The sequence below is a fragment of the Hyaena hyaena genome, unplaced genomic scaffold (genome assembly GCF_003009895.1).
Source record: "Hyaena hyaena isolate Hyena2069 unplaced genomic scaffold, ASM300989v1 scaffold_584, whole genome shotgun sequence".
NCBI lineage: Eukaryota > Metazoa > Chordata > Mammalia > Carnivora > Hyaenidae > Hyaena > Hyaena hyaena.
The window spans coordinates 8,720-35,184 of NW_024081205.1; the positions used below are offsets into that span (position 1 = coordinate 8,720).

At 45.9% G+C, this 26,465-nt stretch overlaps 2 protein-coding genes across 3 annotated transcripts in view; one reads left to right on the forward strand and one right to left on the reverse strand.

Moving 5' to 3' along the window:
* Positions 1–2,091: 2,091 nt before the first annotated feature.
* On the forward strand, positions 2,092–12,557 carry LOC120248192 (immunoglobulin alpha-2 heavy chain-like). Of its 2 annotated transcripts, none has more exons than XM_039256433.1 (5): positions 2,092–2,269; positions 9,943–10,302; positions 10,847–11,140; positions 11,475–11,531; positions 12,188–12,557. In XM_039256433.1, exons 1-5 carry the CDS (start codon positions 2,176–2,178, stop codon positions 12,502–12,504), a joined length of 1,122 nt encoding a protein of 373 aa, XP_039112364.1. In that variant the 5' UTR covers positions 2,092–2,175; the 3' UTR covers positions 12,505–12,557. The 2 variants fall into 2 exon arrangements, with proteins under 2 accessions (XP_039112364.1, XP_039112365.1); XM_039256434.1 differs by having other exon boundaries at positions 10,168–10,302.
* A 1,434-nt stretch (positions 12,558–13,991) lies between these two features.
* Positions 13,992–26,465, reverse strand: part of GLG1 (golgi glycoprotein 1) — a 160,206-nt gene continuing 147,732 nt past the window's right edge. Inside the window, exons 21-26 of the mRNA XM_039256432.1 lie at positions 25,981–26,123; positions 25,675–25,776; positions 23,436–23,543; positions 21,741–21,861; positions 21,023–21,129; positions 13,992–19,042 (exon numbers count right to left, since the gene is read on the reverse strand). Of these exons, the coding sequence (XP_039112363.1) occupies positions 18,875–19,042; positions 21,023–21,129; positions 21,741–21,861; positions 23,436–23,543; positions 25,675–25,776; positions 25,981–26,123 (749 nt within the window). The 3' untranslated portion in view covers positions 13,992–18,874. The remainder of the gene's footprint in view (positions 19,043–21,022; positions 21,130–21,740; positions 21,862–23,435; positions 23,544–25,674; positions 25,777–25,980; positions 26,124–26,465) is intronic.

Genomic DNA, 26,465 nt, shown 5'->3' on the forward strand with positions numbered 1-26,465 from the left:
TGTAGTTTGGGCAGGGCTTGGTGGGTTCAGCTTATTTCTGCTCTGTGTGGCATCAGGGGGTAGGGGTAGGGGGAGAGGGGGCTGAAGGCTGGGGCTGGAACCATCTGAGAGTTACTGAGGGTTACTGACATGTCTAGCGGATGTGGCTGGTCGTCAGCTGAACACCTACACATGGGCTTTGCCGGCCACTGCTTGGCTTCTTCCCAGCACGGCAGCCCAGCGACATCATTAGCCATTAGACAATGCGAGTTAAAACCACAGTAAGCTATCACCACACCCCTACTAGAACATCAAAGACAAAAAGATTGGCCATATGCAGGGTTGTCAAGGATGCTCTCATACAGACGTTTTGGAAAAGGGCTGGGCAGTTTCTTAGGAAGTTAAACATCCACTTACCCTGTGACCCAGCCATGCAACTCCAAGGTAATCACCTTGAAAGGAAAGTGTATGTCCATACAAAGGCTTACATGTGAATCTTCATGGCAGCCTTATTTGAAGGAGCCAAAAATGAGAAACAACCCAAATGTCCATCAACAGGTGAACAGATAAGTAAATTATGGCATACAGTGAAATACAATCAGCAATAAAAATTAATGAACTCTGGGTACATGGAATAACATGGACAGCTCTCAAAGTTATGATGCTCCATGAAAAAAAACAAAAAGGTGCATGCAGTGTTATGCAATTTATATAAAAAGTCTAGAAAATGCAAACTGACCTGTGGTGACAGGAAGCACACCAATGGTTGCCTGGAGATTCTAGAGGTGGGGTGGGGGTGGGGGGGATGACAGGGGGACATGAGGAAACTTTTAGGGTGGAGGATGTGTTCTGATCCTGATAGCAGTGATGGCTTCAGGGGCATGTACATGCCAAAATTTACCAAGCCATACACTTTGAATACGTATAGCTTACTGTGCATCAATTATATCTCAGCTTACAAAATGAATACTAACTTGGGTGGAAAAAGAAAGGGCGTGTGGGGTTAGATGCATTGTGGTGGCCATCTTGGAAAATGCGACCTACCTCATTCACCAGCTGTTTCCAACATGCCGGGTACTGTGTGTGCTAAGTGCTTTTTGGGTCTGGCACGGAGTCCACCCGATAACCTGAAGGGAAGATGAGGAGGTTGCCAGTTATTTATTGTTATTATTATCTTGTTTGTTATTGCAGAACCATGAGGTCTTGGTCTCTCTGGACAGGAGGATGTCTCAGGACTCTGGTGAGCAGGACGTCAAGGCTTTTCTCCCCGAGCTGCAGGACAAACTGCGGGCCACTTCTTGGGATGGTCAGGAAGCAGAGGCGCCCTTTAGAGAGCAACATGGACAAACAGTGAGGTGGAGACTTTGTGAGAATGTGGGGATATGACTACCAAACTAAGAAGCAGGGAGGAGGTAGCAGAGGGGCCCCTCTTGGGCCGGAGCTGTCCCCCCTTCTTCTGTTACATTAGTCTCTTTGGACAGATAGATACCTGCTGAGGACCCTCTGGTCACTGCATCCAGCTCTGGTTCCCAGAGGAGAAGTCCTCAAAGATCCTCTGAAATTGCCCCCATGGCTCAGCTTCCAGGGAGCACAGGTGACCCAGGCCCAGCCAGCCCACTGATCACAGGGATTGGTTTGGGCAAGTGCACGGTCCAGGCTAGGTCAACTGACATCAGCCTCGGACCTGTGCTCTAAGTAACAGGAAGGAGACTTTTCCTTTTCCCTGAGGTGGCTGTGCTGGCCAGTGTGAGCCTTGGGCCCTTGGGGGCATCTTCCCACCACATGTGGAGAGCCTGCCTGGAAACCAAACCGAAAGAAAGATGGATACAGAGCAGAGAGAAGGAAAGGGATGTGCTTCTGATATCACAGTTCAGTCCTGCGGATCTGCCAGACCCCTGGGGCTGGAACCTTTTTGGGACTTGTTTCAGGGGTCAATAAACCATGCCCTTTGCTTAACTACTTGCAAACCAAGTAGTCCTCTGTGCTTCGCCCCAGCACTCGGATGCCCCACCTCACCCCTTCAGGGGCTTTCCGAGAGACCGGATATTGGGGTTGGCCCACAACTGCTCTGCGCCTGTGTCTGCCCCCCACCTTCTGCACCTAGGGAGGAAGCCGACGCCAAGCCCCTGATTCCAGGGGCCACAGGGAGGGCTCAGCTTGAGAAGTGCTGCATGCTCAGTCCAGCCTTGGGCTGTTATGGAGATGGCATCCCCACCAAAGCTTCTGAGTAGAGTCACGATGTCCTGGCGTGGCTGGGCCCTGTGTGTCTGGCTGATGCACTCTGTCTCAGGTGAGGTTCTCCCTTCTCCCTGTCCCAGATCCTAATTAGGCCTCTCTCTCCTTTTAAAATATCTTTTTAATGTTTATTTTTTGAGAGAGGGAGAGCAACAGAACATGAGTAGGGGGAGGGGCAGAGGGAGACACAGAATCTGAAGCAGGCTCCAGGCTCTGAGCTGAGATCAGGACCTGAGCCGAAGTTGGCCGCTCAACTGACTGAGCCACCCAGGCGCCCCTTTCCATTTTAATAGGGATGGAGGTTTATGAGTGTGGGCAGATTCTGGTTTAGGAGCCTACAGAGGAGCAGGGGGGAGTATTGGAAGCTGAGGGAGGGAGGGTGGCTGGTGCACAGCCAGGCAGACCCCTCAATCCCACCTCCTAGGCCTGAGTGCCGAGAATGGGAGGGGGTGCAGGGGCTGGACAGACAGAGTGGCTTGGGCAGGGTAGCTGAAGGATGAGAGGAGCGGTTTCAGTACTTGGGGAAGGTGGGGGGAGGCAGATCATTTGAGCCATGCAGTCCGATGGAGCTGAACAGAAATAGTAGAAATTGGTGACATTGATTAAGCAGTCACTGTATGCTAGACTTGATCTCATTTAATCCTTATGACAATTCTGTGAGGTAGATTCTACAGCCCTCCACTTTACAGTGAAACCGAGGCTTAGATAAGGTGTCCACAGTCACGCGGCTGGTAGATGGGGGTCTGGTGAAAGTGGTGGCGTTCCGGAGGGGTGGGGGATGGGCTGGGGCATGACGTTGGCACCAGCAGGAGCAGTGGTTGGCTGGGGGCCATCCAGGTGGCAGGAGGTGACCCAGGCTTGAGAGGCTTTGGTGGAGGGGAGGGTAGCTGGGTGACAAGGTATGCAGGACCTGGCGACTGGGACTTGTCTGCCAGCTGGTAACCTCCAAGGCTGGGGAATGCAGGGGGTGGGGTGGATCTTCCTCACTCTACTTTTGTGGAAATGAGACCAGAGGGAAACTGAGGCACCCTCAGGGAAGAACTACCCGCAGCATGCTTGTACAGGAGCCCGCAGAGAGGGTGAGGGAGAGATCAGGCATGGAGACTGGGGCAGTGGGAAGGCTGATGGATGGGTGGGAGGGGAGGAGAGTGGGGTTAGCCCCTGGGGGGTGAAGGTAGACTGGGCTTTGACCCTGGAGTGGTCAAGGTAAGTACTACAGAAAGGTCAGGAGAGACAAGGGCGAGGAAATACCAGTACGTACTGGGTCTTGGTATTTGAGTGTGATGGGGGAGAGAGACTTGTTCTTTTCAAAATGCGAAACTTTTAACTCCTGATGTTAGTAATAGTAAAGCCTGCAAAATAAAATCAAACATCAGCAGAAATATTACAAGCTGTAAGACCTCCCATGACCCCAAACCCACACACTACTGCTGTTAACGGTTTTAAAATTTCCTTCAGATCTTGGGATACGAGCAAAAAGATACATACATTTATAAGAGAATTCCCATTGCTCCCACATCTTTACTGAAACGGAGTATTACCTGTCTTTTTCATTTTAGCCATTGAGGTATACACCTGATCTCATAGTCTTAATATCTGTTTCCCTGATGAATAATGGGATTGAGCAGGTTTCCATGTTTGTTGACCTTTAGAATATCCTGTTCTGTGAAGGGCCTGTTCAAATCTTTTGTTTCATTTTTTTTTATTGGGTCATTTGACTTTTTGTTAATGATTTATGGGAGATCTTTATATAATATAAATAGAAATCCTCTGATGGTTATATGTGTTGTGAGTATCTTCCACTCCATGGATCTTTTCACTACTGTTAATGGTGTCTTCTGATAAACAGACACCCCCAGTTGTAATGTTGTTTACATAGAAGTTTTTCCATTATCATTGGCTTTTTTTAAGTGTTGTATTTAAGAAATCTTTGCCTACTAAGATTTCTTTCCAAGATTTATGCTGATAAAGATATTCTTGGGGTGCCTGGGTGGCATCCGACTCGGCTCAGGTCACGTTCTCACAGTTTGTGAGTTCGAGCCCTGCATCACGCTCTCTGCTGTTAGCATGGAGCCCACTTAGGATCCTTTGTCCGCCCACTTCCCCCCTTCTCTGCTCATTCTTGCTTTCTCTCTCTCTCCAATAAATACACTTAAAAAAGAGAAATTATCCTATGTTATCTTTTAAGCTTTATTATTTTACATTCCAGATTTAGATGTTAATCCAGCTGAAACTGATTTCTGGTTGCACTCTATTAAGAGTTAGAGGTTAAAGTTCATTGTTTGTGCCAAAAAAAAAAAAAAAAAAAAACCCACACAGCTGTTCATATGTGCATATCAAGTTGACCCAGCACGAAAGAACTGTCCTTTCTCCATAGCATTGTAGTATCCCTTTGTCATAAAACTATATACATGTTTTGGATTCTGTCTCATGTTCCACTGATCCATTGTGGAACCAGACTGTTTTCATTATATTAGTCCTTTAAAAGTTTTGCTTCTTGGGAGTATAAATCCTCCAGTTTTGCTGTTCTTTGTGATTGCCCTAGATATTCTAGGAATTTTACATTTCCATAAAAATTTTAGAATCGGCTTATCATTTTCCACAAAAAGACCTGCTTGAGTTTGACTGAAACTTTTAAATGTATTAAGACTTGTTTTATAGCTCAGAATATGAGCTAAGTTTGACACTATCATACTGAATGTTCCAAGGCATGCACGTGGTATATACTTATTTACATTTTAAACATTTCTTTCAATAATAATGTTGTATATATTTCAGTGTAGATGACTTGCATATTTTTATTAAGTTTATTTCTAGCGGGACACCTGAGTGACTCTGTTGGTTAAGCGTCTGACTTTTCATTTTGGCTCAGGTCGTCATCTCATAGTTCTTGAGTTTGAGCCCTGTGCCAGGCTCTGCATTGACAACACGGTGCCTGCTTGCCATTTTCTGTCTGTCTCTCTGCCCCTCCATAGCTCATGTGCGTGCTCTCTCTCTCAAAATAAACTTTAACAAAAAAGATTTCCAGGTATCTGTTGTTTTTGATGCTATCATGAATAGAATTTTGTTACTTTCATTGTCTACTTATAGTTTATATAGAAATAGAATTTATTTTTCTATATTTACCTTATATCTAGTGACCTTGATAAACTCATTTACTAATTCTAATAGTTTATACATTTAAAAATTTATTAATGCATACCACTAAGCTGTCTGCAAATAAAATTTTATTTTTTCCTTTCCTTATGTGTTTTTAGAAACAACTTCTATGAAGTGTACATGTTATACAACTCACCCATTTTACAAATTTTACAATTTGTTTTCAATAAGTGTACCAAGTTGTGCAACTATAGCCAACATTGAGTTTTAAAGCATTTTTATCATCTGAATAAGATCCCCCATGTCTGTTTCCAGTTACTGTAAAAAATGTGTCAGTAACACCCACACATTTTTTGACATATCACGTTCTTATTTTTATTTACTTCTAAATATGGTTATACTTCCAGATTTGTTCTTTCACCAATAGGTTATTTAGAAATGTTATTTGCCAAACATTTGGAAATTTTCCAAATCTTTGTTACTGATTTCTAATTTAATTCCACTGTGGTCAAAGAACATTGTTTGTTTGACTCGAATCCTTTTAAATGTATTAAGACTTGTCTTATGCTCAGAGCATGATCTAAGTAGATAAAGGTTCAATGGGCATTTGAAAAATAAGTGTATTTGGGGGGCGCCCGGGTGGCTTAGTTGGTTAAGCGTCCGACTTTCGCTTAGGTCATGATCTCGCGGTTCGTGGGTTCGAGCCCCGCGTCGGGCTCTGGGCTGACTGCCAGCTCAGAGCCTGGAGCCTGTTTCAGTCTGTGACTCCCTCTCTCTCTGACCCTCCCCTGCTCAAGCAGTCTCTCTCTCTCTCCTAGAAATAAATAAAACATTAAAAAAAATTAAAAAGAAAAAAAAGAAAAATAAGTGTATTTGGGGGTTGTTGGGTGGAGTGTTCTAGAAGTACCACTTAGCAAATTGGTTGATGGTATTATTCAAGTCATCATTACCCTCAGTGATTTTCTATCTACTTGTTCTATCAAATATTACAAGATTGGTGTTGAAATCTCTGGCTGTTATTGTGGATTTGTCTGTGCAGTTCTATTATTTTTGCTTTTTTATTTTGAAATTCCATATGTGTGTAGATGTTTAAGATTGTTATATTCTCTTAATGAATTGAACTCTTTAACATTATGAAATAAAACTTTCTATTAGTAACATTCTTTGCCCTGAAATCAACTTTATTTGATTTTGATACTGCCCCTTCAGTTTAAAAAAAAAGATCATAGTAGAATATGTGGTATGACATTGCTGTCCTTTTTCTTTTAAATTATTTTTGTCTTTATGTGGGTTTCTTGTGGATGGAATATAGTTAGGCTTATTTTCTTATCCAATCAGACTTTTTTTTTTAATATTTTTTTAATTTATTTCTAGGAGAGAGAGAGAGAGACAGCGTGAGCAGGGGAGGGTCAGAGAGAGAGGGAGTCACAGACTGAAACAGGCTCCAGGCTCTGAGCTGGCAGTCAGCACAGAGCCCGACGCGGGGCTCGAACCCAAGAACAGCGAGATCATGACCTAAGTGAAAGTCGGACGCTTAACCGACTAAGCCACCCAGGCGCCCCATTATCCAATCAGACTTTTAATTGAGGTGTTTAGACTACTTACATTTAATATGATTATTGATATGGCTGGGTTTATGTCTTTCTGGTGAAATGACCCTTTTACATCATTAAGTGTACATCGTCATCTCTTGTACTATTTCTTGCCTTAAAGTCTATTTGATCTGATGTTAGTATAGCTATGTCAGTGATAATAATATTTTACTTTCAAAGTTTTGAAGTCTTAATATTTAGGGTATGACCTTTATTAGCAGGTTATAGTTGTTAGATTTTGATCCATTCTGTCTATTCTAGTCTTTTAATAGAATTTAGTCCCCTTATATTTAGTGTAATTACTAAATATTTGGGTTTATACCTACTATACTACTTGTTCCTTTTCCTCTTATCTGTTGTCTTCTTTTGCATTCTTTTTTTTAAATTACTTTGGGGAGAGAGAGGCAGAGAGAGGGGACAGAGAACTCCAAGTAGGCTCCACACTGAGTGCAGAGCCTAGCATGGGGCTTAAACTCAAACTGTGAGATCATGACCTGAGCTGAAATTAAGAGTCAGATGTTCAACCAACTGAGCAACCCAGGTGCCCCTGGATTCTTTTTAAGAATATATTCCCTCGTCTAAAAACTTGTTAATTATACATTCTTTTATTATTTTTTTTAGTGGCTACTCCTACAGATTAAAATATGCATTTCTGACTTCATGCTCTAATATAATACTACTTTGATCACTTCCCTAATAAGGCTATAATGTTAGAGTATTTTAACTTCACTTGTCTCCTCCCAACTTCTGTGTTGTTCTTATAAGACATTTTAAGTCAACATTTCTATTACTTTGTACAGACAATATTTATTTATATTTAACAACATATTTACCCTTTCTATTGTTCTTCATTCCTTCATGCGGTTCTGTATTTCCACCTAGGATCATTTTTCTTTTGCCTGGAGATTTCCCTTTAGGATTCCTGAAGATGACAAATTATCTCAGCTTTTATCTGAGAACATCTTTATTTTAAAGACTGTTTCATTAGGTTTTCATTAGGTAAAAAAAATTCTATGTTGACAGGTTTTTTTTTTTTCACGTGAGAACTTTAAATGTCCTTCCATTGCTGTCTGGCTTTCATCATATCTGATGAGAAGTCAGCCATCAATCTTAGTGTAACATAGTACAATGACCAAAATCAAGAAGCCAACATTAATATGATTCAGTCTTACTCATATATATATATGATATATTACTCTTTCTATATTACTCTTTCTATATATATATATATATATAGTCCAAGATCATCCAATCTATGATCCCACACTGCACTTCATTATCACGTCTCTTTATGCTCCTTTAATCTAGAACATTTCCTTAGTTTTCACCCTTTCATGTTAGAGTGCAGGCCAGTTATTCTGTAGAATATACCTCAACTGGGGTTTGATGCTTCAAACCTGATGTTTCCTCATGATTAGATTAAGGCATGCATTTATGACACGAATACTGTAGAAAGATTGTGTTCTCAGTGCACTATATCAGGAGGCACATGATATCTACTTGCCCCATTCCTGTTGATACTAATTTTGTTTCTGTGGTTGGGTGCCTGGGTGGCTCAGTCAGTTGAGTGTCCGACTCTTGATTTTGGCTCAGGTCATGATCACACTGTTCATGGGATTGAGCCCCACATTGAATTCTGTGCTGACAGTGTGAAGCCTACTTGGGAGTCTCTCTCTCCCTAGCTCTCTGCCCCTCCCTCACTCATGCTCTTTCTCTTAAAATAAATAAACTTATCAAAACCCAAAATGTTTTATCATCTATTGATGCTTCTTCCCTGAGTGATTATTACTGTGGTGGTTGTCAAATGGTAGTTTCCTAATTCCAAAATTCCTTTACAATTAGTTAGAAGACTATGGAATACAGTTTTTTTTTTTTTTTAATATTTTTTAATGTTTTATTTATTTCTAGGAGAGAGAGAGAGAGACAGCGTGAGCAGGGGAGGGTCAGAGAGAGAGGGAGTCACAGACTGAAACAGGCTCCAAGCTCTGAGCTGGCAGTCAGCACAGAGCCCGACGCGGGGCTCGAACCCACGAACCGCGAGATCATGACCTAAGCGAAAGTCGGACGCTTAACCGACTAAGCCACCCAGGAGCCCCTGGAATACAGTTTTAATAGAGTTCCACCTACTACTCATTTGCCTTGTTCCTAGGGCTGACCTGTTTGGGACTTTGAACTGAAATCAAAGTGTATGCTGTATGCTGGTGTATACAGCAGAGTGTTTCCTTTTGAGAGATGTTGAAAGAACTCTGATCTTTCATCTTCTCAGTACTGTGACACTGCAAAATTCTGCTCTGCTTTACAGAGGTCTGGGCTTAGCTTTTAAAGTTCCATCTTATAAAATTTCAGACCTCAGTTAATGGTGATAACTGAACATATATTTGAGGTTCCTCAGGCTTTCAATTTTGTCACTCCAGCCTGTGAGGCTATAAATGTCTCTGCTAATTTCTCTTGTCTCACCTGCAGCCTTCTGCCTGGGGAGAAAATCTGGATCCTTACCCTCTTGCTAGAGTTGGTAATTGCAGATGGCTGAAAACTGTCACTTTGCATCTCCATGGTTCTTTCCTCTCTGCATCCTTAACCCTCCTGGGCCACTGTTGCTTCTGTAACTCTCTTAAACCTGAAATATCACCTGTTTCTCTGGCTTTTCTAGTTATTTTCAGTGGGAACATTATTTGCCTGCCAACTACTCCATCGTACCCAGAAGTGAGAGTTCTACATTTTCCTTTTATGGGGCCTGCATAGTACTGCATCATATGAGTGTCTCATTTAAAAATCAAACCTCTCCTTTAATTACATTCATTTTCTCATTATTATAACGTTCATCTTTGTAGGTCTACCAATATACGACTCCAATTATTTTAATAAGATAAATTTATGGAAATAAAATTGCCAGATCACAGGGTATGATGATTTACAATTTTGACAGATATTGTCAAATGGCCTTCTAGCAAGACTGTACACTAGGCTGAGCTGATAGTGTCTAATAAATGACCATTGAGTTGTTTTGAGTCTGTCACTGTCCTCTCTGCCTCTTCAGGTGCCTCAGAGGTCTTCCAGCCCTCTCTGTTCCAGCCTCAGTCTTCTGTGGTGAGTGGACGAGGCAATCCACAGATCTGGTGTGTGGTGCAGGGAAGTCCAGCCAGGGTTCATGTCCTATCTTGGTACCGGCAATCGAAGGGGAGTGGCCCCACCTTCCTGCTGAGTCAGCGAGAAGGGTCTCCCCCGACCTATGGTTCCGGTGTGAATCCTCGCTTTCTGGCAGAGATGGACCCAGCCCAGAATGCTGCACTCCTGACTGTGGGCAATGCCAGCCCTGCTGATGAGGGCACCTACTACTGTGCCATATGGTTTTCAGGCCAGTATATCTTTGGAGAAGGTACCCAACTGCTTTATCAAGGTGAGTCTAAGTGTGTAGGGATCTGGTGCTCCTAGTGCATAGGATTGCAATGGAGCAGGTGGCAGTGGGCAGAAAGGTGTCAATGGTGGAGGCCCCTTGGAGGAAGCCCTGGTCAGTAGGGATGACAGAAAGAGAAGGAGGGCTCAGAAGAGTATACTTCCAGCAGGGAAAAGGCTGACGCTTCTGGAATTGGCTGGGAGCATTTGAGGATGGACACAAACCCCTTAGACCTGGACTTTTAGGCCTGGGAGGGGAAGCCTCATCAAGAACATTAAATCCATTTCCTTCCCTTGCTCTGTAGTAAGGATACTGAAGGCCCAGAGGACAGAGGAACATGTGGCAGTGATAAGCTCAGCTCATATTTTGCTTGCTGAACAGGCCAGAAGGCCAGTAGTGGGGAAAAGGAGATTCTGACGAAAGGAAGGCCAGAGAGGAAGGGAAGAAGAGTCTCCGGAGGCCCCAGAAGGAAGGGGATGCAAGAGGACTGGGTTTGGAAGAAGCTGGTAGTACTGGGTAACATCCCTCTTCCCTTCATTCCCCACAGATAAGATGCAAGCCCCGGCTCTCCAGCCACCTAGACTGAACCTGTTCATCCCAGCCTATGGCCCTCCCTTCCATGTACTTTGTGTGGCCCTAGGACATGACCCTGACCCTCTGAGGGTCTCCTGGGTCCTGGAAGGCCAATACCAGGAGGAAGAGGACTCCACTGGGGGAGATGGGGATCCCATAGTCAGCTGGCTGCAGCTGCCTCAGGAGGTGGCAGGGATGTCTGTGACTTGCCGAGGCTTGCACCAGAGTGGAGTCTCAGAAGTTGTGCTGCCGCTGCCCTGGGGCCAGGGTGAGTACAGAGGACCCAGGGGTTGTGCTCCAGTCTTCCTGAGGCAACCACCTGGAACCCCCACATCAGTTACCCCCTGGCAAACCAGGAGGTCAAGATAAGCACTGCTGTGTGTGGCAAAGAACCTTGGCTCTGCCCCAGCTTCTGGGTGAAGCCTGGACTTGGCTTTGGAGCCTGTGCAATGACGTTCGGGGGACCAGCTACCCCTGATGCCCTAATACCCACTCTGTCACTCACTCTTGGCTTCTGTGTTCTCTAGTGGTGAATGCCTGCTTGTTTCCTTTGGGGGACACAGCAAAAGGAAGCTATTTGAAGGGCATCTATTCTGTTCCAGGGCACAGGAGAAGGCTGGAACTAGACAATGCAAATGAGACTGGACACATTCTTCTAGGTATGGACCCCCAGACACTGACCTGGGTCCCCCTGGGTCACAAAACCTTGACTTTTCACTGTCATTGACCCATTCAGCAAGCATTTATGGAGTCCTAAGTATCTGTCAGGGCAGAGAAATAACTGGAACACAGTTTGAACATTAGTGAGTCTAGAAGGGTAGGTCAGACACTGAACCAAAGTTTAAATCGGAAGGAACACTGCACTAACGGTCCCAAGACAGGAACACAGGCGATGTTCAGGGGCTCAGCCAGCAGAGGGGCCCTCCGCAGGGGGGGTCTGGGAAGCTCCTGTGAATGATGCAATCAGAGCTGAGCCCCGAGATTCTGGCTGGAAAAGGTGTAGACCCGGTCCAGAGCACCTGGGTCTAGTCCTGGTTCAGCCCTCAACTCTCTGTGGCCCCTGGGGGGTCTTTTACCTTCTTCTCTTGGCTTTGGATCCACCCACCTACCTACCCCACCCAGTCCCGATGGTCTCTGCCCTTACAGATCTTAAGTCTAACTTTTAATTTGTAAATGGGGAGTAATACAACTTCACAGAGCATAAAGTGAGCCAGAGACGGCTTTTTAGGAGGCAGGGGCAGGGAGAAGACCGTGAAGACATAACATCGGAGGGCTAGGTGGGTCCACTTTCACCCTGTGCCTGTCTCCCTGGCAGTGGAGCTGGAGCAGACCCTTATCGCCACCACCTACTGCTACCTGGGACTGCTGGGCGCAGCTCTCATCTATGGCCTCATCCTGGCTGCTCTCTGGAGGAATCGCTGCTGTGGGGCCCACCCTATGGAGCCGCTCCCCAGAGGGGGTCAAGGAGTGGCCCCCCGTTCCAGGGCACAGGTGGGCAGGAGGCGCACTCCTGGCGCGGCCCGGGTCCCGGTCCCAGAGCACACGGGGCTGAGCCCCAGCGGCTTCCACGTTCTCCGAGGGGCTGCCCATGCCCCGGACCCGCCCTCTTTGCTCCGGCCAGCTTCCTCCTAGTTTGCTGCCTTTTGTTACCTGTTGGATCCCTCTTTCTCTCCCAGACTGTCCAAATTTCTCCATAAATACTGATAATTTGAGAAGACACTGCTGTGCTGTGAGTTGTTCTGGGCAAGGGAGGTGGGATCCTGGGGTCAAGGTCAACAGCTCTCAGGGGAGGCCTGTCCAGGGTCTGGTCTGACTCCGGGGACAGGTCAGCCACCCCAAGCTCCAGCGTGGGTCATACAGGCCAGTCTGGCCAAAGGGAAACGCATGTGGCAGGGCAGATAGTCAGGTTTTGCTGCTCACCAGCTGAGAAAGCCGGGTCACACCCGCCCTGTCTCACTTCTTTATCCAGCTGAGAGCTGGGTATCTAAAGTTCTCCCCTTTTTGGGGAGATTTACCCTTTGGGTAAAATCCTTTCATTCTTAGCCCTTTTTGAGAACAAATGCCAGATGGCTCTGAGGATTGAAGTTGGCCAAGGATCTTTTATCACAAAGACCACACAGAATTTTAGGGTAGGGTGATTCCTGCAGAGACTGCCAAGGCAGCACGGTCCCACTACTGCTGTGGCATCTTGTCGAGGGGCCGAGTGCAGTGGGACTAGGGAACCCACCTCTCCTTTATGAGAGCATCTTCCATGCTTGCACCACAGCAGGCAGCCTCTCCAGGACTCTCGGGAGCAGCTGGCCCCACACTCCTCCCATCCAGGGCGATGGCTGCCCAGAGTTCCCTACACACAGTGTTCGCAGTTGGTCCAAAGGCCCCCAAACCCCCTTCCTCCTTTTTTCTTCTACACTTCACCTTCTCCTGGCCTCCACGTTACACGCAGGCCCACCGTCTCCCATGTGACAGCTGCAGAAAGTGGATTTGAGGAGTTCTGAGAATAAACTCTGGCCCCAGGGTCCTCTGGTCCTTTCTCACTGGGCATCCTAGCACTTGAATCCTGGTATGGATGTTTCTACTTCAAGAAATCCTTGCGACCATGCAAAACCCTTAAGTGAGGATTTTTTAACACCCAGACGCAAATGAGCTTTGCCACAGTGAAGGAGGCAGAAGCCTCAAGAAGGGTGTCACAGGGGTCACAGCCCTGGGACTGGGCTGTTGGAATGGGGAGGCGAGGGCTGACCAACAGGGACCTGACAGGGCATGGAAAAGAAATGAGACCTAGTTCTGGGCCCAGAGGGAACGGGCCACTAGAGACGAGTGCATCCACGTGTCGTATGTGTTAAGATAGGTCCCAGCTATGCTCTTGCCGGAAAGGAGCCTTATGACGTGGTTTAAAGTGAGTAATTCCCAACATATCAGCCTGACGGTCAGAAAACCTTGGATCTGGCCTCTAAAGGTTCTATGGTCCTACTCCGCTTGACCTACTTAGCTGAGGAGACAGATACGACACTAGCAAGTGTCGCGAACGTCAGCGGCGAGTCGGGTCAGGGCGCATGGCTCGGAAGATGCTCCTTGCAGGGCAGGCAGTTGGGGGGGATCCTCCCAGTCACCAGAGAAGATTTAACAAGTAAAAGCCTGCAAACTCTTTATTAAATTCTCCCATTTCATCTGTACAGAAAAAAATGCACATTATGTTCAGGATCTTGGTAACATCTCAAAATTACACAGCATGAACATGTAAAAACAAGGAACTGCCGGGATTTTATACATAGAAAGAAAAATCATTTACAAAAGAGGCTTGTTAATTTTACTTTTCTGTATTTTCTCTTTCTTTAAAAAAAAAAAGTTCAAGGCCTAAGATCTCATACAGCATCTGCTGTTCAGTCTGTTTTTCTGCTCGGACTGAACTGGGGACACTGTGCCGGCAGAAGCCGCTTAGAAAGGCTCCCGCCGCCAGCTGTGCTGCTGACCACCTGACCCCGTGCACTAACTGCAGTCTGCCCGGGGCCTCTCCAACCCCCCTAGCTCCAGGCATAGGCCTGCTGGGCTCTGGGGTCCAGGTTCCATGGGTTCTGCGTTGGGGGAAGGCAAAAACAACATAGAGGCACATTCTGAATTTTCTCCTTGCCCAGGGAGGCTTCTCTACTGCACGTATTCAAACAACATCCCTACCGGTGTGTTGTGACAGATCTCGGGGAGGACGAAGGAGAGGAAACCACTGCCAGGATCCTGCCACCACCAGACTAAACAGAGAGTCCCGCCTTGTGCTCCAGATGACAAACAGTCCTGGGGTCTCCATAGTGATCTCACTAGATGGATGGGGGAAGCTTGTCACTCAGAAGAGTCAATCTGGGTTTGTTATGACTTATCTGTTGCCTGAGGTGAGGGCAAGAAAGGGGATTCGGTTTGAGACTCGACGGCCCTAACATGGGACCCTGGTCCTAATGGAGAGGAGGACCAAGAGGAGTATATTAGAGAGACAGCCAACCAATGACAAATGAGAGAGAGAAAGAGAGAGAGAGACAGACAGACAGACAGTAAGAAAGGCAAGCCAAAACAGGAGCTGTGGCCCCACAGCCCTTGGGAATCAGGGAGCAGTGGAAAAGAGGTGAAGGAGAGAGATGTCCCTGAAGGCCAAGGAGAAACTCAGGGTACCAGAGTACTGTACTTGACAAAGCTACATAGGTGCTATCCAAAATGGGGAAAATAAAAAGGATCTTTCAGGTTTCCCAAATCCGTAAGAACCTGAAATACAAATACATGTACCAAAATGCACACAATTCAAAAAGCCCTATTCTTCTTTTTGTTCTATGGCCAAAATTTAGGTTCAATGTGTCAGGCTGGGCTGGCTGGCTGCCAAGGGTCCCTTCCAGCTCCCTTCCCTGTATCTGCTTGCTTAAAATAAGCTGTATTGTGCATAACATGTAGTATTGGGGGGGGGGGGGCGGGGAGGGGAGAGGGAAGAAATGGGAAATGAAAGCTTTTTCTCAGAAGAACTTGAGACCAGCTAAGAAAGGAGGCCCATGAACCCATCTCTCTCTCCCTGGATGACTCCCTAGAGTGGGGGTCTTTGGAACAGAAGCTGTACCACAGCGTGGGAGTGGGGAGTATGGGAGACATTTCCAGAAGTCCCTTTCCATTTTGTCTGATAATACGTAAATGGATCCTTATAGACCTCTTTACCACTGGATTCTTTTATGATACGACTTTAGGAAACAGGAAGAAGTGAACTCTGAAAATTCTGTCACCTCTTCTAGGAAAGCAGAATCTCCCTCCCTCTTTCCCCCAGGCAGAGCTGCTCACTGTCCCCCAGAAAAGGAAGCATAGGATATGAGACAGCTAGAGGCCTGCAGTGAATTCGAGCCAGTGCCTGCTGAGTACCAGAAACCCTGGACTTCTAAGGATGCACTGGTTCGGAGCGAGCTGACTGGACCCAGAGAACAGGCAGTGGCAGCCAGGGGGTCCCCAGGGAAGGTAGAGGAGGAAGGCTCTCCTGCCAGAGTGAACCCAAGCCTCAACTGTGCTCCCACCTCAGCGCATCTTGCCAGCACATTTCTCTTGGGACAGTAGCAATAGCAGAGGAGACAGTAGCAATAGCAGAGCCGCAGCAAGGTAAGGGCTACCCAGAGCTACCCTTCTGGGAGAGAAACCCAGTTAGAGGGAAGTGTCTTATTCTTGACAGTCGCCCTGCATTTCTGATCTCCTGTACCACAGGGCCTCCAGCCCAGGACAGTAACCTCCCGACGCCTCTGGAGTGTTCTGGAGCACACTGAACATGACTCCCTGAGACCCCAGAGTGAGCTAACGAGGCCAGATGAGTTACCTGGATTTTCAGCAAATGCCTGAGGCCTTGACCTTGGAAACGCCCCCACCACTGGCTTGTTATTGTCCACAGGCTAGACATTAGAAGAGATAAAGGCCAAGGTCCATCATCAGCTTCTCCACTACGGCCACGGTTTCCTCTTCTTGACTAACTCAACTATTTGCCCATGACTGACCTATGAGGCCAGTGACCAGACGTGCCCCAGAACCTGTGTGAATACACCAAACGAGTGGCAGAATGGATACAGCTGAGCTGCAGGTTCAGACAGTGTTGGGCCCCTGCAGGTAGAAAATTGCTCAGGACGCTACCCGGGACTCTCAAGTACCAGTCTTGTGAAACTATTCCAAGCAGGATAGTGAAATGCTTTCTAGCAAGAGCAACAAAAATACTAGCAGAATTATCCCTTTTATTCTCATCATTTCTAAAGACGATACATGTGTCAAGAATCAAACTCCTTCTCAAGCTTCCAGATATGCTTCAGACAAAGCCAAAATGTCGAGACACCTTAAACTACTGCTTTGTTTTACATACACTGGGAGGGAGAATGCAGAGACAGAGGATGGTACCTGCACACTCACCAAATGGTGAATGTTTTACTCTATCCTGTACACCACGCCAGACATGTCAGAGGGCCTGCGTTCAGAGGACATCCTGGTTCTCAATCCCAAGCCCCCATGGCCCAGGTGGGAACTCCTGGGGGTGGACTATCCGGACTAGCTCAATTTAGTCCAACAATGGTGGCAGTAGGGGTATGTTGCTCAGACTCCAAGAGGTTCAAGTTTTGGAAGAATCCCAGGACAGGTGCTGAGAATCAGGAAGACCCTAAGAGCAGGACTGAGGGGACCAGGCAGTATAGCCACTCCTCTTGGTGACTTACGGTGCCCTAGGCAGGGGGATACAGCTGGTTTGTGGGTTGCACTGCCTCCCGGAAGGGTTAGCAACGAGAAAAAGAAGAAAACCACAGTATTCAAACATACATCAATCAGAGGAGACAAGGAGTAATCTGAATCAACCGATCCACAAACCGACCCACTTTGTATCGAACACATTTCAGGGGAGACAAATGTTGCAGACATCCCACAGCACATGTGGACAGTGGCAAAGGAGGGGCAGGGCAAGGAAGGGCGCCATGGTCTATGTGGACAGTTTTAGGCACATGATTTATAATACTCTGTGGACGTCTAACAGGTTAATAAAATATATATTATATAAATATATCTCCTACTGTACATGCCGCCCTCTTGTGCACCCACTGTAACTCCTTGCCCCAGACTCAAACCAAGGTGTGCCAGGTTGCACTGTGATGCCTGTGCTCCTCCCCTTTTATACCCCAAACCTGCCATCCCACACTGGAGGGATGAGGGAGGCCGGCCAGGACGACTGCTTCCATAAAGCCAGATTCTGGAAGTACAACATGTGATGATTCATCAAAGTACATTTAGCCAGTGCCTACTACAGTGGGTAAATGCAGCAAATGGACAGAAAGAAAAAAAACGGAGAAAAGGCTCCATCTTTTAACGTAATAACTTTCCAAGTCCTCTCCACAAAGAGCCATAAGGGGGCTTGTCTGGTAAGGTGGCCTTGAGCCTGCAGAAGGGTCAGGTTGGACTGTCAGTCACACCCTGAGATCACGTCTTGGACCTCCACTGTTGCCTAAAAAATTGAGCAAAGTGAACCCATCCCTGCTCCTCCTTCCTCCCCTGAGCTCCCCACTCGTTGCAGTTTCTGCCTCTGGGCAGGCTTCCAGACTAACTACCATCCCCAGCACAGTCACTCTGAATGTAACTGAGTCCTATGCTAACCTGGAGGAGGAAGATGCCTGGGATCCTACTTCTTGGGACTCAGGGTCCAGCCTCTGACCGGCTTCACACTGTCGATCTCCTCCCCAACCCATCTGCCTTTGGCCTAGGGAAGTTCATGCTTGCTTTACCTCACTGAAGTGAGGGGATCACAGAAATACTCGTGGCCTTGGGGTCTGACCAGCAGTGGCTCTATTAAGGTGGGAACTGGAAGGCATCACTGTTTTAGCAGAAGGAAAAAAGATCCAAAGCAGGCTGGTCAGTGATTTCCCACTCCTCGGTGAAGTCCATGGCCCCCACATGGTCCAAAGGTGCTTTTGAGAAATGAGCAAGACATCCCAGTTACATAGCATATTGGGTGGTATGTTTCCCTTAAGTCCTGCCTTCATTTTACAGTCACACAGAAGAAATAACCCCATTGCCCAAGTCAAGCCTGGAGGAGATGTGTTACTATATACATTTTTCTTTCTTTAAAAATTCTTTTTTTTCTTTTCTTTTCTTTTTTTTTTTTTTTTGGTGTTTCTGTTTTTGTTTTTTTTAAAAATCAGTTGAGTTGCAGGTCAGGTAAGTTGGTTCTGGAAGTATTGGTAGTTCCATTGGTATGAGAGAGACTTGTCTACGGGCAGGTAAACCCAAATTTGCCAACAAAGGCAATAACCAAAGCGGCCAGCTGCTGCTGTTGCACAAGTGGTCGAGAAGGAGGAGGACACCATGGACACGGGCGAAGTCTGAGATGGGACAGCACAGAGGACACCTGCTTCTGCTCTAACATGGGTGTTGATGCCACCTCCTAGAAGAACGAGGTGAGTGGGTACACTATACAGGAGGGCTGTACAAACTGGGCACTGGACAGGTAGTTCCTTTGGTGGTCAAGGTGGCTCTACCTGTCCTTGAGCTCTCGTGTTACTCGCTTGGTGATACGTCCACACATCAGGCCAATCAGGAACAATATACAGATGCTCCCACTGATCACAGACAGAATGTAGTTCTTTGATGGAGATGTCATCACTTGCATGGCGAGGTCAGAGAAGCCATCAGCTGGGGCCACCTGCAATGACACACAGCAGCATAGGCCTTGGACACAGAACTGGGCTGGAGGCGGGGCTAGTTCTAACCTGCCCCTCTCAATTCCTAGTTTAATTTACGTCGTTTCTTTGGGGAGAGAGGGCAAGGGACAAGAAAATCAAACACAGAGCTACAATTTCCCTTCCTGATCATGCTAAGGTATGTATCTATTGCACAAGGTGAGAAAATATGGCTAACTACAAAGAGGTGGGTCTCATATCATCCATCTCATACCATCCCTGCCCCCTGCCAACCTGAGAGCATCCCTCACACTGAAGACCTGGCTGCACAAGGCCGTGGCAGAGCACTCAACAGATTTTCAGTCATTTAGTCTTCATACCAATCCCTGAAAGTAGATTGTATTCCTCCCATTTTACAGATGAAGACCCATAGGCCAAGGGGTGGGAGGTGATTACTTACACAAGGTCACACAAGTTCTTAGGTATTCTGATTGTTAAAAAACATAGAGAACAAACAGTTGAGATGTGCTGGACTCTGGTTCTATATCCTGACTTCTTTTCATTCACCATTAAATCAGAAGCAATTAGGAACAATGTGCAAGTATGACTCACGCTGACTGAATACACTGCATCACTCCCGTGATCACAGACTCTGCAGCCAGTTTTCGTTCTCAGTCTTCCTCCCTGCTTTTCTGAACAGACCTCTCTCTATGCAGCCTGCTATGGTAGAATCAGGGCCGAAAGACACCCTGGGTGCACAAGGACTTGCTCTTTTGGGTCTCACCTTAGCCTGGGTGCCTGAGAGGGTATGCCCAGAGATGCCTGGCTACATGTATCTGCTTCTATGCTCAGCCCACATACACAGAACAGAGCGGGGAGGCTTCAGATTAATATGATCTGAACACTGACATCTGTTGACACAAAACAAGCCATGGAATCTCTCTGCAGCAATGCTAAGCAGCTTCCTGGCAGAAGCAGTGAGGAAGGAAGAGATGGACTTGGCACTTCTCTGCTGCCTCACCTAACCAATGGCTTCCAAGCCAATTTTGTTCCTTCGGTAGAAGGGGTGAGGGGCGTATGTGCTACTTTGACAGCTATGATCTCTTCACTTCATTTCTTTTACATCTAGGTGTGAAGACTTTTCATGCTCTTTCCTGTTTGCCTGGTACCCTTGATCTTTCATCTGACAGGAGGAATTGGGCAAGAAGGAGGGAAAGGGGGGCTCCTCAGACCGCTTTCTTGATCTAAGGCAACTGGGAATGTCCATCCCGACGTGGGGTGATAGAATGTGGATCTAGAAACTTAACTTTCTCACTGAGATATCTTGTGCAATTAACAGTTTCCTCCGCTGTAAAGTGGGGAAATAATCACCCCACTTACCCTGCTGGGCTTCAAGGTTCAAGTGAGATAATATGTCCATCAAAGTGTTTTATACACCACAAAGCAATGTATACATGAGAAGAATTATTACTCTTCTCGTTGAGGCTGAATTTTTGCAGAAAAAAATCTCCCCCAACCCAAATGTGACAGGGCACCATACACATTCACCTTTTGCGATGTCTCTACCCTATTAGCGTTCCTGTTTACGCCTAGCTGAGGGCTAGGGCTAGGGCTAGTTCCACATACACATGCTTCTGCCAAACACTGTCTAAAATCAGAAAAACGAGCTTTAAGACAACAGTGGCCAGCCTGCCTGCTTTCCCCTGGGCAGGATTTCCGGGTTCTCTTTGCATGGCTGGCTTTTATCCTATCCTTCAGGTGACTCGCTTTTCCACAGTGGACTATGGGCAACTGAGGAGAACGCAGTGGCCCTGGCAAAGCCTATGGACACTGGCTAAAGGAGATGCTGGCTTCAGGCTCGGAGACAGCCGGGGAGGCTTCCGGGGCACTGACAAACTTTTCAATACACTTCCGGCTGGTCTTGCAACAAGGACGAGAAGACTGGTGGAATATCTGGGGAATGGACAGAGATGGTCACCTCAGGAGATTCTCCTGGGCATTACCTTTGCTGCGTAACTCCACATTTCAATCCGGTCATTGAGACGCTTTTTGCACTCAGGTTGTAACCTCACCCGCTTATCCTCCAGGGCCTCCATGAGGCAGGACATTTCTGTGGAAGAAAAGAGATAAGAAGGGTCTAAAACTATACAGAACAGAAATTTCTATAAGACAGGAGAAAAGGGCACCTCATTACCAGACAATTCAGATTTATAGGCTACACAAAGTTAAATCCATTCTAGGAAATTTGACCCAAGATTTAACATGGAGAAAAATGATGTTGAGCTTCCAAGGGACCAGCTGCCCAGAGACCCTTAAAACCATTCCATTTGACTGGGCATGTCTGGCTCATGAACAACTTTCTTCTACCTGCCCAGGATCCACCCAGTGTGGCCACCGGGCAAGCTGATGAAGCTGCTCTAGTTTGGACAAGGGGAAGAGGGCCATGATGATGACTTTTTGCTTCCCTGATAAATAATTCAACCTTCCCTTTTCATCAGATCCTTACCTCTGGTTATGGCTAGGTCAGGACAAAACTGCAGGATTATTCATTCCTAAATTCATTGTGCCACAAAAGCCTAGTCCTGGCATCAACCAGGCCCCCAGAGGATGCTGTCTGTGGTTGTGCTGCAGCTACAGAACAGAGTAGCCGCAAGTGCTGTCTCAGAGGGGGTCGGCTCCTCCCAAGGTAGTTCAGGGAGAGCCAGAGTGAATAGGACTTACGACGCCCTCGGCCAGGGGTAATGGCTGCACAGTGGTGCTTAATGTCCAGGGCACACGCTGTATGAAGAACTGGGTCCACAAAGATGTCTGCTTTGCTTTCCTTCAGCATGTTTAACACTTCCTAGGGAGAATAATCATAGAGGAAGCTTTACAGAGGAAATACATCAGATTTGTTATCTGCAAATACTTTACATATGAAGAGTAAAGTCAAGGAGGGAAGGGTATGGGTTAACAACAGAACTTACTCTGAGATGAGGGGCAATTGTGGTACAACACAAAGAATGCAGATTTTTAGCAACTGAATCCATTCAATCAACACGCTTGGAGGCCGGAGGCTGAGGGTGAGCAAAGCTGTGTGCTAAATGAAGTGGGGGCTATAAGATTAGATGTGGGTTTCTAGCAGTCTGGTGTGCTGTATTACTGCACACTAAATGTTAGTATTTATATTGGTTGGCATAATATAGCTATTTTCTTACTTTAGGAAGAAGGAAAATGTGAAATTTAAAAACCAGAGTTTTAAAACTCCCAAGCAAATAAAGAAAAATGTTTGTAAAATGTTTCGCTTTACCTCCATTATCCTCAAAAGTAAAAAAGATTGATAGAGCATAACTTCTACTGCAAGAATAATTCTTACTGAGTTTAAAGATGTCCCGAGTAAGAGGAACATAAACATAATGGAAGTGACATCAGGTCTTCAGACTTTCCATTTATCCTTGAAAGACAGGAGGTAACGACAGGCCAAAAATGCTTTCTTAAATAAAAATTAGTTTGCTCTCAACAGAAAGACTACAGGCCCTATAAAGCGACAATAATAAAAACAAGAAAACAAAAAACAAAACTCAAATTCTACTCAAAAAGTCCTCTTTAAAGTTAAATGGGGGGCGCCTGGGTGGCTCAGTCGGTTAAGTGTCCAACTTCGGCTCAGGTCATGATCTCTTGGTTCGTGGGTTCAAGCCCTGCGTCGGGCTCTGGGCTGACAGCTAGTTCAGAGCCTGGAGCCTGCTTCAGATTCTATATCTCCCTCTCTCTCTGACCCTTCCCTGCTCATGCTGTCTCTCTCTCTCTCAGAAATAAATAAACATTAAAAAAATTTAAAAAAGCTAAATGGAATCATCTGACAAAGTAGTTCAGGGAAAACATCTGGATTTAGCTTTTAGCCAACTTCCATCATTCCTCAGGCCACGTGGAATCAGAAACATTTCAGCAGATGAAAATATCTGCGTACAATATTCAGTGACTCAAAAATGACATCACTGAAACACTTTTCAAAGAAAGAAAGCTTTTTAAAAAAGATCAAATATATCATTTCATTTGCAATTTTCCAAGATAATGTATACCTAGCAGTCATAACTTTGTTTTTATATGCTATTTCTGAAATGATTTTTATGAATGCAGTATAGGTACTGATATATTGGACTTGACATTTTGCTTTTGGTACTGCACTCACAGGGCATTTAAACCATGGCCTGGTCATGGGGATCAGACATGTTCATAATCAGTACATGTGGGAGGACATTTAAGTTACAGGTGATTAATTGTCAAGAATCCAATGAAAGTTGCCTAAGAGGGAAGAGCATATAATTCTGGGAAGGAAGGTTAGATGTTCCTGCTAAGATGTGCAGACTATAGCATCAGAAGGGAAGAAAATGTTTTGGGAAGAGCAGGCAGGGAAACAAGACCCCTGGCAGCATTTACCTTCTTGCACGCGTCTGTTTTGATTTTGAGCAGGTTCACTTTGAGGCACTCCTCTACTTGACCTGTCTGCTCCTGGGCAGCTGCTTCCTCAGCACACAGGCTGGAGATCTGTTTCAGAGACACACAAAACACAAGGCCATCTTTGCTCTCACCAGAAACCTTGTCTCTGAAACCTGCAGATGTGGTGACCTTCCCACAAGGCCCAGGTGTGTTCTCAGTCTCCTGGTGGACTTCACATCCCACCTCCTATTCTGGATGAGATGCTGGGCTCCATTCACTGTCACAAGTACTAGCACACAGAGTGGAAAACCCATCAGTATACTAATGTTAATATTGTCAACCCAGACATTTGAGTCGGACTGTCTCAGGACTGGTCACAAAGAAGGCTATTCCTTGATTCCACAGGAGGAAGGTTACATAGCTAGCAATACTAAAAGCAAATGCTTGACATTTATAAAGGTTCAGAGTCCACCCAGGTTTACAACTTAGCAACACACACACACACAGAGATGAATACACGAAGGGGTTCTAAAACACAGTCCATACAAAGATTAAAAACTTAGCCTTGGGGTGCCTGGGTGGCTCAGTCGGTTAAGCATCCGACTTCAGCTCAGGTCATGATCTCACAGTCAGTCTGTGGGTTAAAGCCCCGCATCGGGCTCTGTGCTGACAGCTCAGAGCCTGGTGCCTGCTTCAGATTCTGTATCTCCCTCTTTCTCTGCCTCTCTCCTGCTCATGCTCTCTCTCTCACTCTCTCAAAAACAAAGAAACATTGAAAAAAAAAAAACTTAGTCTTCGTTGGACAGCTTTGAGTAAGCTTCTTTAAAAAAATCTTTAGCTATGATCCCCTAAAACTGACATATGTTGAACACAGTTCTTCACATGGGCTTTTCTTTTTTCTTTTTTTTTTAGAAATAGTTTATTGTCAAATTAGTTTCCACATAACACCCAGTGCTCATCCCCACAAGTGCCCTCCTCCATGCCCATCCCCCCTCCCCCCCACATCCATCAGTCCTCAGTTTTTGTCAGCATTCAAGTGTCTCTCATGGTTTGCCTCTCTCCCTTTCCCCCACCATTTCCCCCCTTCTTCTCCCCCTTGTTCCTCAGTTAAGTTCCTCCTAATCCTCCTATATGTGCAAACATATGATTTTTGTCCTTCTCTGCCTGACTTATTTCGCTCAGCATAACACCCTCAAGGTCCATCCATGTTGCTACACATGGCCAGATTTCACTGTTTCTCATTGCCATGTAGTATTCCGCGGTATAGATAAACCACATCTTCTTGATCCATTCGTCAGTTGATGGACACTTAGGCTCTTTCCATGTTTTAGCTATTGTTGAGAGTGCTGCTATGAACTCACATGGGCTTTTCTAGCTAGGAAGTCAAATAAAGTTGAAAGACAGGCATTTCTTTAGTGCTATTATAGAAGCATTTTCTTTCTTTCTTTTTTTTTTTAAACATTTATGTATTTATTTTTGAGAGAGAGACAGAGTGCAAGGTAGGAAGGGGCAGAGAGAGAGAGAGAGAGAGAGAGAGAATTTGAAGCAGGCTCCAGGCTCTGAGCTGTCAGCATAGAGCCCAATGTGGGGCTTGAATCCACGAACTGTGAGATCATAACCTGAGTTGAAGTCGGACATTTAATTGAGCCCCGCCAGGTACCCCTGGAGCACTTTCTCTTTCTGGTAAGTCTTGGAGAATTCTAGGTCGAGCATCAGAAATAAGGAGAAGGGGGGCGCCTGGGTGGCTTAGTCGGTTAAGCGTCCGACTTTTGCTTGGGTCATGATCTCGCGGTTCGTGGGTTTGAGCCCCGCGTCGGGCTCTGTGCTGACTGCCAGCTCAGAGACTGGAGCCTGTTTCAGAGTCTGTGACTCCCTCTCTCTCTGACCCTCCCCTGCTCACGCTGTCTCTCTCTCTCTCCTAGAAATAAATAAAACATTAAAAAAAATTAAAAAAAAAAAAAAAAGAAATAAGGAGAAGGGAATAACAAACTATACTGAGACAGATAATAAAACAACACTCTAGTACAATAGAGAATTACAGAACCAACACTGTATAGTGTTGGACCAATGTGCCAAGTCTAACTCGGTGTCACAGGGAACCAGAAACTCAAACAATGAAGAGTCCAGAAGATGGGCCTTCAACTAACCTGGATTCAGGGCTGAAGGGCAAGACAGTACAGAACTTTTCTCCCCTAAACATTTCTCTGACCAGCTCTGTTCACAACCATCCAAATCCTACCTCATCTGAGCAGTGTAGCTGGAGCTGAGGATCTAGTCGGTAATCCAGAGCAGACTCCTGGATAATGATCCGGATCTGGTCTTCACAGTCTGAAGAGAGCCGCTATATGTGACAAAAGGAGAGTTCATCAACCTATCAGACAGCTTCAGCTTTTTATTTGGCCCCTGGTTTGGGAAGGTATGAAAAAGGTCTTGGGAAAGTAGGAGTAAGCTAGAAGCTTCCAAAGACAAAGGAAGTAAGGGCTTCTACTCCTGAGTAGAGTGGTCTCTATAAACATACCTCTGTGGAGAGCCCAGAACTGTTTACCTGGTCAGCATATCTCAGCTTGAGGCAAGAGATGACTTGACCTTCCAGTTCCGAATCATCCTTGGCCTTAGTCAGGATACCATGGCAGAATTTAGGAATGTCAGCTTTACAGGCTTTCCTTAACACAGGGTTTAAGCGGTAATCTAGAGTGGAAAGTCATAAGTATGTGATGAAATATTCCACCTGGATTCACAAGTATTAGAGATCTACCTTTCAAAAGGGTGCATATTATGTTAATGACCACAAATGAACTACTGATATGTTTATTCACTAAACACTTACCAAGCATTCACTACACCGTTTTTATTTTTTAAATTAAAAAAAAAATTTTTTTATGGGCACATGTTTTTATTTTTTTTTAAATGTTTTATTTATTTCTGAGAGAGAGTGAGAGAGACAGCGTGAACAGGGGAGGGTCAGAGAGAGAGGGAGACACAGAATCGGAAACAGGCTCCAGGCTCTGAGCTAGCTGTCAGCACAGAGCC

Bases quoted from the DNA above. Each gene is read 5' to 3' on its own strand.
- LOC120248192 (XM_039256433.1), top strand. From the start codon at position 2,176: ATGGAGATGGCATCCCCACCAAAGCTTCTGAGTAGAGTCACGATGTCC. The intron at 2,270-9,942 runs GTGAGGTTCTCC...CTGCCTCTTCAG, and splicing joins GCTGATGCACTCTGTCTCAG to GTGCCTCAGAGGTCTTCCAG. The intron at 10,303-10,846 runs GTGAGTCTAAGT...CATTCCCCACAG, and splicing joins TACCCAACTGCTTTATCAAG to ATAAGATGCAAGCCCCGGCT.